Source organism: Hibiscus syriacus, unplaced genomic scaffold (assembly GCF_006381635.1).
Source record: "Hibiscus syriacus cultivar Baekdansim isolate YM2019G1 unplaced genomic scaffold, ASM638163v2 tig00112789_pilon, whole genome shotgun sequence".
Lineage (NCBI taxonomy): Eukaryota > Viridiplantae > Streptophyta > Magnoliopsida > Malvales > Malvaceae > Hibiscus > Hibiscus syriacus.
Genome location: NW_024063402.1, coordinates 280,147 through 294,551, shown reverse-complemented (window position 1 = coordinate 294,551; position 14,405 = coordinate 280,147). Strand labels below are relative to the sequence as shown.

The 14,405-nt window shown below is 31.9% G+C and overlaps 1 protein-coding gene across 1 annotated transcript; it reads right to left on the bottom strand.

The window, feature by feature from the left end:
- Positions 1-858: 858 nt before the first annotated feature.
- On the bottom strand, positions 859-2,240 carry LOC120183510 (delta(12)-fatty-acid desaturase FAD2-like). The gene has a single exon (XM_039188189.1). It carries the CDS (start codon positions 2,227-2,229, stop codon positions 1,510-1,512), a length of 720 nt encoding a protein of 239 aa, XP_039044120.1. The 5' UTR covers positions 2,230-2,240; the 3' UTR covers positions 859-1,509.
- Positions 2,241-14,405: the final 12,165 nt, after the last annotated feature.

The window sequence follows — 14,405 nt, the reverse complement described above, 5'->3', positions numbered from 1 at the left end:
GAACGAACATAAACAAATATGAACAAGCTGAATGAACATAAACAAATATGAACAAGCTAAATGAACATGAACAAAAAATTCCGTTCGTTTAGTTGTTCGTGTTCGTTCGTTTGTTTCGGTTAAAGTTAAACAAACAAACATGAACATACCATCGTTCACATTTGTTCAGTTCGTTTATAGGCCTACTTGGACCTCTTAACAAGGGAAGGGCATGAGTCGGGTCAATTCATATTTTTGGTTCACCCATCCCAAACCGAAAATTATAAATCCTTTACTTGACTCCAAAAATATATACCTTCCACCTGACTCAAATCCGACTCGATTTTTTTAGAAAAAATTATAACCAGACCCGACCCGAAAGAATATATTTATTAAAAATATTATTTTTATTCCATAAAAATAGAGATTTAATTTAAAGAAAATAATATATAGAGGAATATTATTATAATTATCCATAAATATATAAGGTAAAATTATAATTTTTTGGGCTGAATTAGGTTGAGTACTTTTCACACTAAAGTCATACCCGACCCGATTCGATCATAATCTTAAAAAACCAACCTGAAACTGATTTTTTAAATCTAATCTGATTAGATAGGGTCTAGTCGGAACCTGTCGAATTCGGGTCCCATGACCAACCCTAGTCTTAACATGTCAATATAATCGTCAAAATTTTAACGGATTATAATATTAAATAGAAAAAATATATAGTATAGACGTTGTAAATTTATTATTAGTATAGTTAAACTATAATGTAATTACGATTGTAATATAATATAAATATAATTAATTTTTACCATAACTAATCTATATTTAAATCTATTTATTAATATTATTTTATTATTTATATTATTAATATATTATTAATAATTTTTTTTATTCTTGAGTAAGTACACATTAAACATTTGTAGTACTCACCTAAAACTTTGAGGAATACCAACAATTCCTCCATTATTGTAGTTTAATTTAAAATAGGACCAAAGGTAAAATGAAGTCGTGGCAAAAGCCAAAACCCCAAACCCTTAACGATAATATAACAGACCCCACACAATTCTCCTACACGCAACCGCCATGGGTAACCGCAACCCTAATTTAAAGCTTGTTCTTAAACCAGTATACACCTTTGCTGCTCTGCTCCCCTTGGTCTGGTTCAACGAAAACACACTCCTTCGCCTCCCTGAATAAGGCCTTGTAAACTGGTGTGCCGTCGAAAGAATAGTACTCTCCCAATATTGGCTTGATCGCATTGGTTGCCTCCATTGCGTGGTAATGGGGCATCGTCGAAAACAAATGGTGAGCTATGTGAGTGTCCGTTATATTATGGAACACTTTGTTCAATATCCCGTAATCGCGGTCGACGGTGGAGAGCGCTCCCCGCAACCAGTCCCACTCCGATGAGTCGTAGTGCGGCAGTGCCGGATGCGTGTGTTGCAAGTAAGTGATCATGACGAGGAATGCGTTAACGATGAGCAACGGAACGCCGTAAACGCAGACGACCCATGTTAACCCCTAGGCCGAGACGAGACGGTACAGAAAGCACGTGACGGCGATGACCCCGGCGTCGGACACGTAGATTTGTAGCCGTTCGCGGTCGTTGTAGATGGGGCCGTAAGGATTGTAGTGGCAGGCGAATCCGTCGTAAGGCCTGCCTGCTAAGTTGAACATCAAGTAAAGAGGCCAGCCGAGGGTGAGTTGAATTGTGAGGGTGATGAATCGGCCGGGTGGATTGTCGAGGTATTTCGCCCACCATCTGACGGCGCTACGTTTCTTCGGGACGAACACTTCGTCGCGTTCGAGGGAACCGGTGTTGGAATGGTGACGACGGTGGCTATACTTCCACGAGAAGTAGGGGACGAGGAGTGATGAGTGGAAGATGAGACCGACGGTGTCGTCAACCCATTGGTAGTCGCTGAAAGCGTGGTGGCCGCATTCGTGGGCGATGACCCAAACGCCGGTCATGACGCAGCCTTGGACGGCCCAATAGACGGCCCAGGCGACGGAAGAAAGGGGTTGTGGGAGGTGGTTGATGTAAGTGGTGGCTACGTAGTAGAAGATGGAGATTAAGATGAGGTCGTAAATTAGATACGAGAAAGAGCGGAAAAGCGAGCGCTTGAAACAGTGTGGTGGGATGGCTCTTTTGATGTCGCTGAGAGAGAAGGGTGGTTTGGATATTGGGACTCTCTTCAAGGACCCAGATGGCGGAACCGACATTCTGCCACCGGCACCCATTGTTCCTCTACCTGGAGAAAAGATCAAAGATGGCAAAATGGTTAAAGACCAAATACAGTTTCATGCTTGTAAATCGACCAATTATAACTGCAAAAGTACACCCGATAATAAAATTAGGGTAAATTATATATTTATTATCTAAATTATTAATTTTAGTACGTTAATTTTTATTTTTTTTTAATATCATTTTTAAAGTTTAATTTTTATTTTATTTTAATATAAGTTCAAAATTTAAATTTTATAAAAATTAAAAGTTTAAGCAATAAAAATAACTAAAACCGATAGTTTAAATACTACAGATCCAAACTCGAAGAGAAGAAGACGTCGGAGAATTCAAAGAAAACAAGATTACGACAACAACAAAAATTCAAATCTGAGCTTCAAAACAACATAGATCTAAAATAAATCAATGAATTTACTACTATAAATAACAGTACAAAACAACAACGTACAATAAGAAGAATAAATCAATAACAGCCTGAAGAAATCTGGAAAAAGAAGAAGAAGAGATATTGAATTACCTGAAAATGCAGATAGACAATCAAATCGATCTTTGATTATTTTTTTCTAACTCTTAAATCTCTGGTGGCCGATTGGACGCTCTAGGCCTGATATTTAAGCTTTTCTGTTCCCAGCTTTCCCTCCTTGGATGGGTGGATCCATCAGCTGCTCTTCTTTCCATTCCCTCCACGTGGCTTTACGTTTTCCGTCGATAGACAGCCGTACACGATGGCTGTTTCGTGGATTGGCTAGGACCTTTGCTTCTCGAAAAATATCTTACACGAAATTTGAGTTAATTGCATTATACTTCTTCAAATTATGAATCTCATTTTAAATTAGTCTCTAAACTTATAAATGTTCTAGTTTCATCCTTAAATTATGGTTATCACTCTAAATTAGTCCCGAAGATTTTGAACATTTTAGTTCCATCCACAAACTATATCCTTCGTTCTAAATTGGTCTCCAAACATTTTTAAGATTTCAATTTCATCCCAAATTATATGTATATACTAATCACACTCCATGTTAATAAAAACGTTAGGTCAAGTTATATTAAATTATGGTTAAAATACCCTCTTTGATCAACCATTATAAATCATATGCCTCGTGGAGTTGGATGTGTTAGAGACAATCAAATACACTCTTTTAATAGTTAATATATTAACGTGATTATCAGATATTATTTAAATATATGAAAAAAGTTTAATGTGCATTTAACAAATCAAAGATTTTAAAAAAAATATAATTATATAAATTTGTTATATTTGAATCTTTGATCAATCATTATAAATTATATACCAATTGATTATCCATGTTAATAAAAACGTTATGTCAAGTTATATAATTGTACGTTTGAAAAATTTAGGGACCAATTAAAAAGTTTAGTTTTATTCGGATTTAGGACCGTTGGATGAGTAAAAATAAATGATTGAGATTAACTCATTATTTTTTTTCCAGTCAGGGGCAGATTCACTAAGCCCCCTCAGGGGACCAAGTGCATCCTCATTATATTAGTAAAAATGTGAAATTTAGTTTAATATGTTAAAGAAAATGGAAAAAATAAATTTTTTTGCATACCCATTATTTTTAAGAAAAGAGTATTAAAATTTGGATCAATTTTTAAATTTCTAGATCCGTCACTTTTTAAGTCAATATCTTCACATTTCTTACTATTAGTTTCAGCCACCTATTTTCACTCATCAATTATCTTAAATCTGTGTAAAACTAAAAGAATTTTACATTGTGTAAATAGATGGTCCGTATTGATTTATTATTTTTCTAAGTGAATATCTTCATATATTTTACTGTTAATCTAAATTATCTATTTTCACTCATTTAATATTCCTAAATATAATTAAAACTAAAAAAAGTACATTCTTTAAGTATATATTATCTCATATATATATATATATATATATATATATATATATCATTTCGATGCTATCTTCTATTTGTAAACATTTTAAAATATAAAATAATCAAGGCTAACTTCTTTATCAAACACGTTTTTGAAATGATTTTATTTACGACGAAGGTAATTAAATGCAAGTTGGAAGTGAGTGAGAGAGCTCACTTTTTCCTCCTGCATCTACCTTTGGCACCATGGGAATCACGTGCTTGATAAAGATACCTAGGGATATGAGTCGCCATGTTGTTTCTGGTCCGTTCAATTTGATCTGGCTATGAGTCGGATGTTGTTTTTCGTCCATTCATTTTGATCCGATAAATATAATATTTTATCTTATATCTAATTTGATTAAATTTAATGTAATTTTATTCGATTTGAAACTCGAATGTAAATATATTATAATTCTTATTTTTATTTGATAAAATAAAGATCTAATTGAAAAAAAATAATATAAAAAGATATATTATTGTAATTATCTTTAAATATATAAGATATTATTATATTTTTTTTGAGTAAGATTAAATTAAATAGTTTTCACTTTAAATTCAATCCCAATCTAAACCCGAGATATTTTGTTTTAAAATATGACCTAATAATATGATATTGGATCTAAATTTGCTGAACTCGCATCCCATACCCATCCCTACAGACACCATGTTTGATTTCAAATTTATATGTCTGATATTATCCATAATAACTATAAAATAATCTTAATTATGAAAATAAAAAATATAATCACACACGTAATCATGTCAACTCATCCCTCCTCCTAAAGTTATAAGAGTGTATTTGACAGTTTCTAACCATATTCAACTCAAAAGGTATATAATTTGGGTTGTTATGAGCTTAAGGAAAGACATTACAGGAAATATTAATATTTTTTTTAATATTTCCGATAGAGCGCTACTTAAAATGTTATTTTTTCTATCAGAAATGTTAATTTCGCTACCTAAAATGAATATTTCTGATATTAACATTTTCGGCAGGAAAAAAAAACATTTTAAGTAGTGTTCGATATTAATATTTTCGATAGAAAAAAATAACATTTTAGGAAACACTCTGCCGGAAATATTAAAAAATATTAACATTTTCGATAGCGTCTTTTCTTAGCCTTATATTAAGTTGCATTTCCTTACGCATCCTCATATAATTTATAACGATTGATAAAAAGATTTAAATATAACACATTTATATAATTTTATATTTGTTAATTCATTGATTTGTTAAATGCACACTGAATTTTTTTTCATATATTTAAATAATATCTGACAATCATATTAATATTAATTATTTCAAAGTTAAAACTAGGGATTGCAAAAAAAAAATCTGAACACGACGGGAAAAATCAAAAATCGAATTAAACGGGGACGGAAAAAAATCGTTTATGCTAAACGGGGACGGGGACAGGGAAAAATTGTTTATGTTAAATGGGGACAGGGACGGGGTTGGGTTTAATAATCCCCGTCCCGATTACCCGACCCGATATCGGCTCGATAAATATTAAAAATAATAATTATATATATATAATATTAATAAATTTAATTTAAATTAAAAAATATATAATATTTATATATTTAATTTAAATATATATACCCGACCCGATACCCGTTTAAATAACCGTTTATGCTAAACGGGATACACGTTTCCCCGCGGTTTTTTTCGGATTACCCGATGGGGATCCCCGCAGTTTTTTAAGCGGAGATGGATACGGATTTTTTAAATGAGGACGGGGATGAGAGGACCAATACCCGGCTTGAACCCGACTCGTTGCCATCCCTAGTTAAAACTAAATTTAATCTCAAGCAAAACTTTTGAAATTTATTTTTTTTATACATTTCGAATATTCAATCATACAAATTCCAACTAATCCGTACATATATCATTATCATATAATAAATAAATATAGATCTAAAATTTCAAATTCATTTTTTTCACGTTTAAGAAATTAAATTTAAGCTTCTTATGGACCTATTAATTATTTTTCTACAAATCACATTGATAGTGTTTTATTTATTTTAGGTATAACAAACTTGTAGCGGATACAAGGTTTGCTTAAGGTGGACACGTGTTACGGGTAGTGACGGACTCAGGACAAAAATTCAGGGGTTGCAAAAATTTCAGGTGTGTCACTTTTGAGAGGTGACATTTGTATTATGGGTGACACTTGTGGAGGGGTTACCTGTGATACCCCGAGAACCATGGAGGTTCTCCCTTGGTTACGGGCTGATGCATTAAACCACTATGGGTCGAGTGCATCCTATTAATTTAGGAAAACGGTTAATTTAATTTAATGTGTTAAAAATTAATTTTTTATATACATTATTTTTTAATAAATAATTAAAATGTTAGATCTCAATTTTTAAATATTTGGATACGTGACTTTGCCATATCGGAATCAATTATTGTTACAGCAATATGGTTGACACTTGAATTAAATTTTTTTAATCATTTGTGGTGTGATATATTCAAGATTTAATATTATTAATTTTAGAGTTTAGATGTAGAATTTGGGGATTAGATTTTTTTCTTAACAATTGATGACGCACATACACCCGTAGATGTCGTTGTTTGAACTCGGGACCTTTAAGAACAATAGCATTCTTATTAAGTATTAACCACTGAAATCACTTGTTGAATTCTGGTAATGTTTATTTATATGTATTTATATAATGACTAAACACCATGAAAAAATTCATCATCAAAGTTTTGATTAGTCTAAAGTGAATACAATGTAATATATGTTCGAAAAACTTTTAACCATTTGACAATGAATATTCATACACATCTGTAAATGTCGTGCTCGAACCTAGAACATAACAACACTCTCTTAATTATTGAGATCACATATTCTTGCGCAACAAAGATACATAATGTTTAAAATTGAATATAAATTTCATTTGATTATATAAATATAACACATATCATCCATTATTATAATATGTAGATTTCGTTTAATTAAGTGTTTTCATTTTTTATGAGACAAATGAAAATTAAATAATTATATTGTTTAATTTTATAATTAATATTACTTCCTATGTCCCATTTATTTTGTTAATTGGTGACTTTTTAAAAGTTAAAATTTTGAAATTTTGACCATAATTATTTTAAATATTTTAAATAATTAAATTTTATAAAATAAATATTTAAAAAATTATTGTATTTAAACTTTTCAAAATATATTTTTCTATATTTTTATCAATAATAAATTTTAAATAACAAACGGGGTTGGTTCAAGTGGTAAGCAACTTGATATTGCTTAAGCAAAGTCTCAGGTTTGAGTCATTGTGTATGTAGAAAATCCCTGCTGGGAGACTCACACACCAAAGCCAAGTATGAGATCCGATTCGATCCAGATTAGTCAAGGTGAAACTTTGAATCTGGAGGACAACAAAACAATAATAATTGAAAATTTTTAACTAAAGAAAATCAATAAAGAACAAATTTAATAAAATAAAGTATTTTAAAATATAAATTTATGTAGTTATATAAATACATTATGCATATAACTTTAAAAAGTTAATTTTGGACATGTCACAGTTTCTTTTATATGGAATACTTTAAGGGAAGTGTATCCGTATAATCCAAGTTGGTACGAGTAAGCGTAGAGTGGTAGGTTGGTCAAATTATATATATTGTTGCCTTTTAGTTCCAAGGCTTCGTCTTAACTTATCTGGACCAATCCAGGTCGTATATCTGATTTTGGTGGGTGAGTCACTTAGAACCTAAGATATTGCTTAAGCGATATGAAGATGCTTACTACTTGAATCAATCTCAATTGGTCAAATTATTTATCTTTGTTCCCTTATATTTCTTTAAATTAAGAGTTTTAGACCTACTAAGAGTATTTTCTTGTCTTCTTCTAAAATATTTCATTTCCCTCCCCTTTTAAGAGTATTTTCTTGTCTTCTTCTAAAATATTTCATTTCCCTCCCCTTTGAGTAGGATTAAAATTAAATTTAGAATTTATATAAAAAATCCAAATTGGTATTACATAGAATATTTTCCTTTATTTTTATGTTTTCTGATAAAATTATGATTTTCATCACTTTATTGTGTTCAATTTTTAAATAAAAATCGATAAGTAAAAGTTAATTATTTTGACAATCATATTTCTACATAATGATAAGTTCAGTGATAGAGGGACCTTAACTCTTCCAACCCACTATGATTTTTATTTTATCGTTTTTTGTTCTAATTCTAAGATGACTTCAAGCTAATGATTTGAATACGAATAATTCTATGATATGGAAGTCTCGATATATCCTTTCTAACACCCCAAATTTCATGTTAGTAGTTTGGGTTTATCCGGGAGGTAAGTGGACCCCGTGGAAATTCCAATTTAAGTTGTTGGGTTTAATTGGGTTGACTTTGGGCCCAATTAACCATAAAAGGGGTTTTTTTGAATTGTTGTCAAGATGAGAGGGACCAAAAGAGCAATTAGACCATAAATGAAAATTGAAGATATTTTGGGGGTCTTTATATGTGGCTGGACGTAGGTTTCTCTTCCTCTTCAAGATCAAGCCAAGGTAAGAGTTTAAACCTTTTTTTTGTTTCATTTTTGTTCTTAATCCCCCTTGCAACATGGTTTTAAAGAATCAAAGTCTTGGTTTGATTATAGCTAAAGGAAAGTTGAGTTTTCATCCAAATCACCAAAGGAAGATTTTGGCTAAGCAAGGAGCTTCATTTCAGGATCCTAGCATCAAGGTAGTGTATCTCTAATCCTTTGAAGTATTAAGTTTTCATAAATTTCAAGTATTTCTTAAGGTCTGAGTATTTAAGTATTTTAGGGTTTATATTTGATATAAATATTAAATCATGTTTTAGAGGTTTCAAAGATATTTATATGCTCTTTTGAGACCCTAAATAGCTTACCAAAGCTTTAAAACAAGTTTAGAACTCAAACCAAGACTTTTAGGGTGAATTTAGAGAGTTTCTTGAGCCTAAAATACCCATTTTCGGGGTTGAGTATCGATATTGGGATGAACAATATCGATAATGTATGAATCAGAGCCAAAATTTTGGATTTAAGTTGAGAGTATCGATACTGCCAAAGGGAGTATCAATACTGACCCTCCAATCTCGATACTCAAGGTAGCATTATCGATACTAGGCCCCAATTTCGAAGACAATGCATTTTCGATACCGATACTCATAGGGGTATCGATACTTGACCCTATGGTATCAATATTTCAAGTAGAGTATCGATAATACTCACTTTGGATGACCAATTTTGAATCGGTTAGGGTTCGTAAGAGCTAAGGACGAGCTGTAACAGTAAGAACTAGTCTGGTAGGGACATAAATGGCTAAGGATACTCAAAATCACTCATAGGAGCGGGTTACAATGAGTGCAATCATATTAAGTGGATTACGTTGAAATACCTTTAGTAGAGGACATATATGAATTGTCGAGGATGAGGATCGTGTAGAGGATATACCGATAAATCGTATAAGGAATAAATCAGAGTCAGTAGTGGCAGAAAGAGTGAGCTTGGAGAATGTTAGTGAACCTAGGAAGGGTAAGCCAACCCTTTCAGCTCAAGAGGTATTAAAAGAAAGCTTGATAAGGGCGAGTAGAGTGATGCCACTCAAGTTGAACCTGAGTTAGATATCGAGCTAGCGAATAGTACAGACAGTGACTAGTGAATTCAGTAATTGTCGTAAGACCTTGAAAACACATAGAAACTTTACTAGAACCAGAGAATGACTAATACGCCCTAATAATTGAACGACTACAGTAGAGCTGCTTAATAACTAATATCAGCAACAAAATATTGAAACCCAACACAATCTGCTAGATAAAAAACGAGCGAGTTAGCATCTAGAGAAAGAACGACCACACCCTAGTGAGTCTAATTGTACTTTAGTATACCCAGGTTACCTTAGTTGCCCTTGTGGGGCATTGTCAGTGTGCGAGGCACTTTAGGAGCTAGCTAGGGCACGAGGCCCGAACACTCACGAGGAGTGGGTTAATAGAGTCAGTGTTGTGTGGCCTTTGGGCCTTAGATATACATATAGAGTTGCATTAGTATAGTATCTATGCTATCAGAAAAGCTTGGCTTGATGCTGTGTGATACCAAGCCAATGCTTCAGATGAACGGGAATTTCTGATGTTGTGTGATATCGGGATTCATTCTCGAAGATCTTCTTGACGCTGTGTGATACTAGGAGATGATCCAGCAGTTAGAGGGCCTTACCAATGTTGTGTGATACCGATACCCACTCTCAGTAGTCTAGTATTTGATGTTGTGTAATACCATATACTAGCATAGTAGAGCCAGTGAGGCTAGTATATGATATTGTGTGATACCAGATACTAGCATAGCAGAGATAAAGTCTGCATTCAGGACATGCCTATGAGTGTCAGAGTCACATTTAGTGAATGTATAGTAGTTCAGTTATTAGGGTTAGAGACCTTTTAGAGGTGTTCTCACGGCGAGGCCCTTAGTCGAGGTTTAAGGGAAGCGTGAGACTCATACTTTAGCGAATGAACATTAAAACCTTAAATAGGCAGTACATGATCGAGAGCATGCATATACCTACTGCTTAGAACTCAGTCTTTAGTATGCTTGCATTTATGAATTCTTATGTTGCTCTAGATTAGTGATTATACTGCTAGGCTTTGTAAGCTCAACCTTCGGATATTTTCCGTGGGCAGGTTAGTAACTGAGTAGCTAGTGGAGCACCGTCACTGCATGACTTCTAGCATCCCTTTCAAGGTATTATATAGTAGTTTTAGAGGGCATGCATATTCATGGGACCTTACTTATGTATTCAGTTTTATAAGAAATTATTGTATTATTTTGATTTTAAATTATGTGTCACAGAGCTTCGGTTTTTGTAAAATGTTTTTATAAATGTTATTTATGTTTTTAATTATGATACCACTCAACATGTTTAAAAAGGAAATGAATAAATATTTGAAAACCATGGGTTACCTCGGCAGCCTAATGTGGCACTTTAGGCCCAATCGGGTTTAGGGTGTTACATCCTTTGAAACAAACGATTGAATGTTGGGTGGTACAGAATCAAAAAATGAAACTCGATAGTGATCAAGAGTGGACTTCTTCGTTAGCTAGTTAGCTACCATGTTGCATTCTCATGAGATCCAAAGAAGTTTCGTTAATCAAACTTGATTTTGAATAACGTAAATGACTTTTTCTATTGGGACAGGGATGAGATTTGCTCTCGAAACATACTACATAAGTACTCATTGAAGTATGAGTAAATTTCTCTTTTTCCTACTATATTTTAAAAGTACAAATTTAATTATTGGCAAAAATATGGAACTACGGAAAAAATATGGAACTATTTTATTTTTTAATTTTTGAATATTTTATTTATTCATTGATAAAAATTTAATCAATACTGTTACCCCAATAGTAGAAAGATGATGTGACACATTAACCTAGTAACCTAATCATCACCTTCCACTTTTATCCTTCTTGAAAAATCCAAGTGAACCTTCTCCCCAACCCTCTTTTTTACCATCACGTATATTTCCTCATTTTCCTCTTTTGTTGTTCTTTTCACCTCCTCCTTCCCCCCCTTACCATGTTTTCCTTATTTGTTCTCCCCCATGTCTTTCATAACCACAAACATAAATAATTACCCTTTCTTACCATTATCTCCACCATGTCTTCCATCATTTATCAGACAAGGGAAACTTGAGACATGAGTGACTCAAAATTTGGAAGTAGGGAAGGAACATTTGGAGATTTATACTATTGTGTTGTTGGGCTGATATTAATTATATTTGAAGTCAAGTTTGACAAGTTTTCGGAGGTCTACTGAATATCTTGGATGATGAGTTTTTCCAAAATGTCAGAAATTACACCGTAAGCTAGATGACTGTTGCGCTCTGAATATTTGATGGGTGGATCTTGAAGGGTGTCTATAAACAATATAGCGTACTCAGATTTATGTTTTTTTGTAATATTGTTTTACTTTCTAAGGTGTTCATAATTTTGAATTGTATTTTTTTATTGTCAGGTGCTACGAGAATATGTCTATGTAGGTGTCTCTTTTGTGATCTTGATCACCGTTACTTATGTGCTCTTTTTCCCTTCTACTGAAGGGTTTTTTTTAAATGAAGCGTGGTAATTGAGGAAAGAATGAACGAGGTGAAAAGAAGAGCAAAGGAATAAATGGAGGTGGGGAAGGAGGTTTATTTGGGGTTCTCAAGAAGAATAAATGTGTGGAAGATGATGATTAGGTTAACGTGTTACGTCGGTCTTTCGTTACTGGGGTAATAGTGTTAACGACCGAGTGACCAATTCATTATAAAATGATAATATTAATTATCAAATCTTTACTTTTGAAACATCAATGTGGAAAGGAGAAAATTACTCATATTTCAATGGCCATTTAGATAGTTTACCCTATAAATTATCCTTACTATCCAACTAATTTTTTTGGGTAAAGTACATAAATGGTCCTCCGACTATAGGGTATTGCTTTATTAAGTCTCTCAACTATTAAAAGTTACAAATGGTACTCTAGCTATAGTATGTTACTTTATTAAGTCCCTTTACTATTAAAAATTACAAAATAGTCATATGACTATTCATTATGTTCCAAACTCGTCATTTTTCATTAAAAATTGGCAGTTGTCTAAGCTAGACATTAACATGATGAATCGGATATGATAGTCGTTTGAGATTCTAGGATCATTTTTTATCATATCACAGTTAACATGTTAACGTTCAACTCAAAATACCATCGATATTTTAACAGAAAATGATGAGTTTAGAACATAATGAATAGTCGGATGACCATTTTGTAACTTTTAATAGTCGAGGGACTCAATAAAGTAACATTCTATAATCAGATGATTATTTTGTAACTTTTAATAGTTAAGGAACTTAATAAAGTAATACCCTATAGTCGGGTGACCATTTGTGTACTTTACCCATTATTATTATTTTTCAATAGTATAGGGTGATTACAAGTTTATTTATAATGTAGTATATGTTCAGAATTTTCTTAACCTATTAATAACACTTACATACCCTTTAAATATAGATACTCGAACAAGACCTTTTAAAAATAATCTTCTTTTTACTACTGAGTTATTAATTCAACTAAATTATACTTTGCTATGCTTGATTTGATATTCTTTTAATATTCCACGTCATCCTATTAGTGGAATCTTTTATGCTCGAATAATGTCACATAAAATATTTACACTAAATTTTCAACTCGAATATAGTACAGGGACGAAAATAAATGTTTAACAAATCTTCCTCCTATATTACCTCTTATGGAGGACCTACTGTTAACTGATGGACAATAGCAAGGACTAGATAAGATATTAAACCAAACTCTTGTTACATTCAATCCCCATTAACTATGGGGGAGGCGGGAGGCCCAGAGCGTGGCGTTGTCTGTCTGCAATTTTTATTAAAAAACACCATAAGATTAATAAATAATAAAATATATTTTTAATAAAAAATGAAAATATAAACAACTAGCAGTCCTTAATTTTAAAGATGGAGTTAGTATCCAATAATAGAATAGATAAATTGTCTAAATTTAAAATAGGGTAAACTACACATAAATTACCAGTTTGATCTTTTTTAGTACTTAAACTTTTAATTTTTTTAAAACAATACCTAACGTTTAGTTTTTGTTTCATTTTAGTATCTTATCATCAAAAACTTAACGCGTTTAGTACCTAAACTATCAGTTTTAGTACCTAAACGTTCATTTTTTTTTCAAAATTTAACATTAAGTTTTAAATTAGGATACTAAAATGAAACAAAAACTAAAATGTAGGTATGATTTTGAAAAATTAAAAGTTCAGGTATTAAAACGGAGCAAAACTAATAGTTTAGGTACTAAATGCAAGTTTACCCTTTAAAATAATAGTGGATCAAGAAAAGGTCTAGAGACAAAATTGAAAAAAAACATAGAATTTAGGGACTAAATGTTTAAAGTTTCAGATAAATCAATTTTCTTTTAACTATTTTCTGTTTTAGTTCTTTTGATGATATGAGGTATTCCTAGTGTTGCATTCCGTGATAGATTCTTAATATCATATCATCAAAATGATTAAAAATAAATTAAAAATCCAAATTTAATGATTAATGTGAATAAAAAAATTGAACTAGACTAAAATTGACTAATTTTATTTAAATAATTATTTCAGTCGTTAAACTTTTGGAGGTTATAAAGTGATAATTAAATTTTATTAAATTATTATAATTTATCTGTTAAATTTATTGTACCTCTACAATCGTTATAATGTCACGGTGATTATTTTGTGA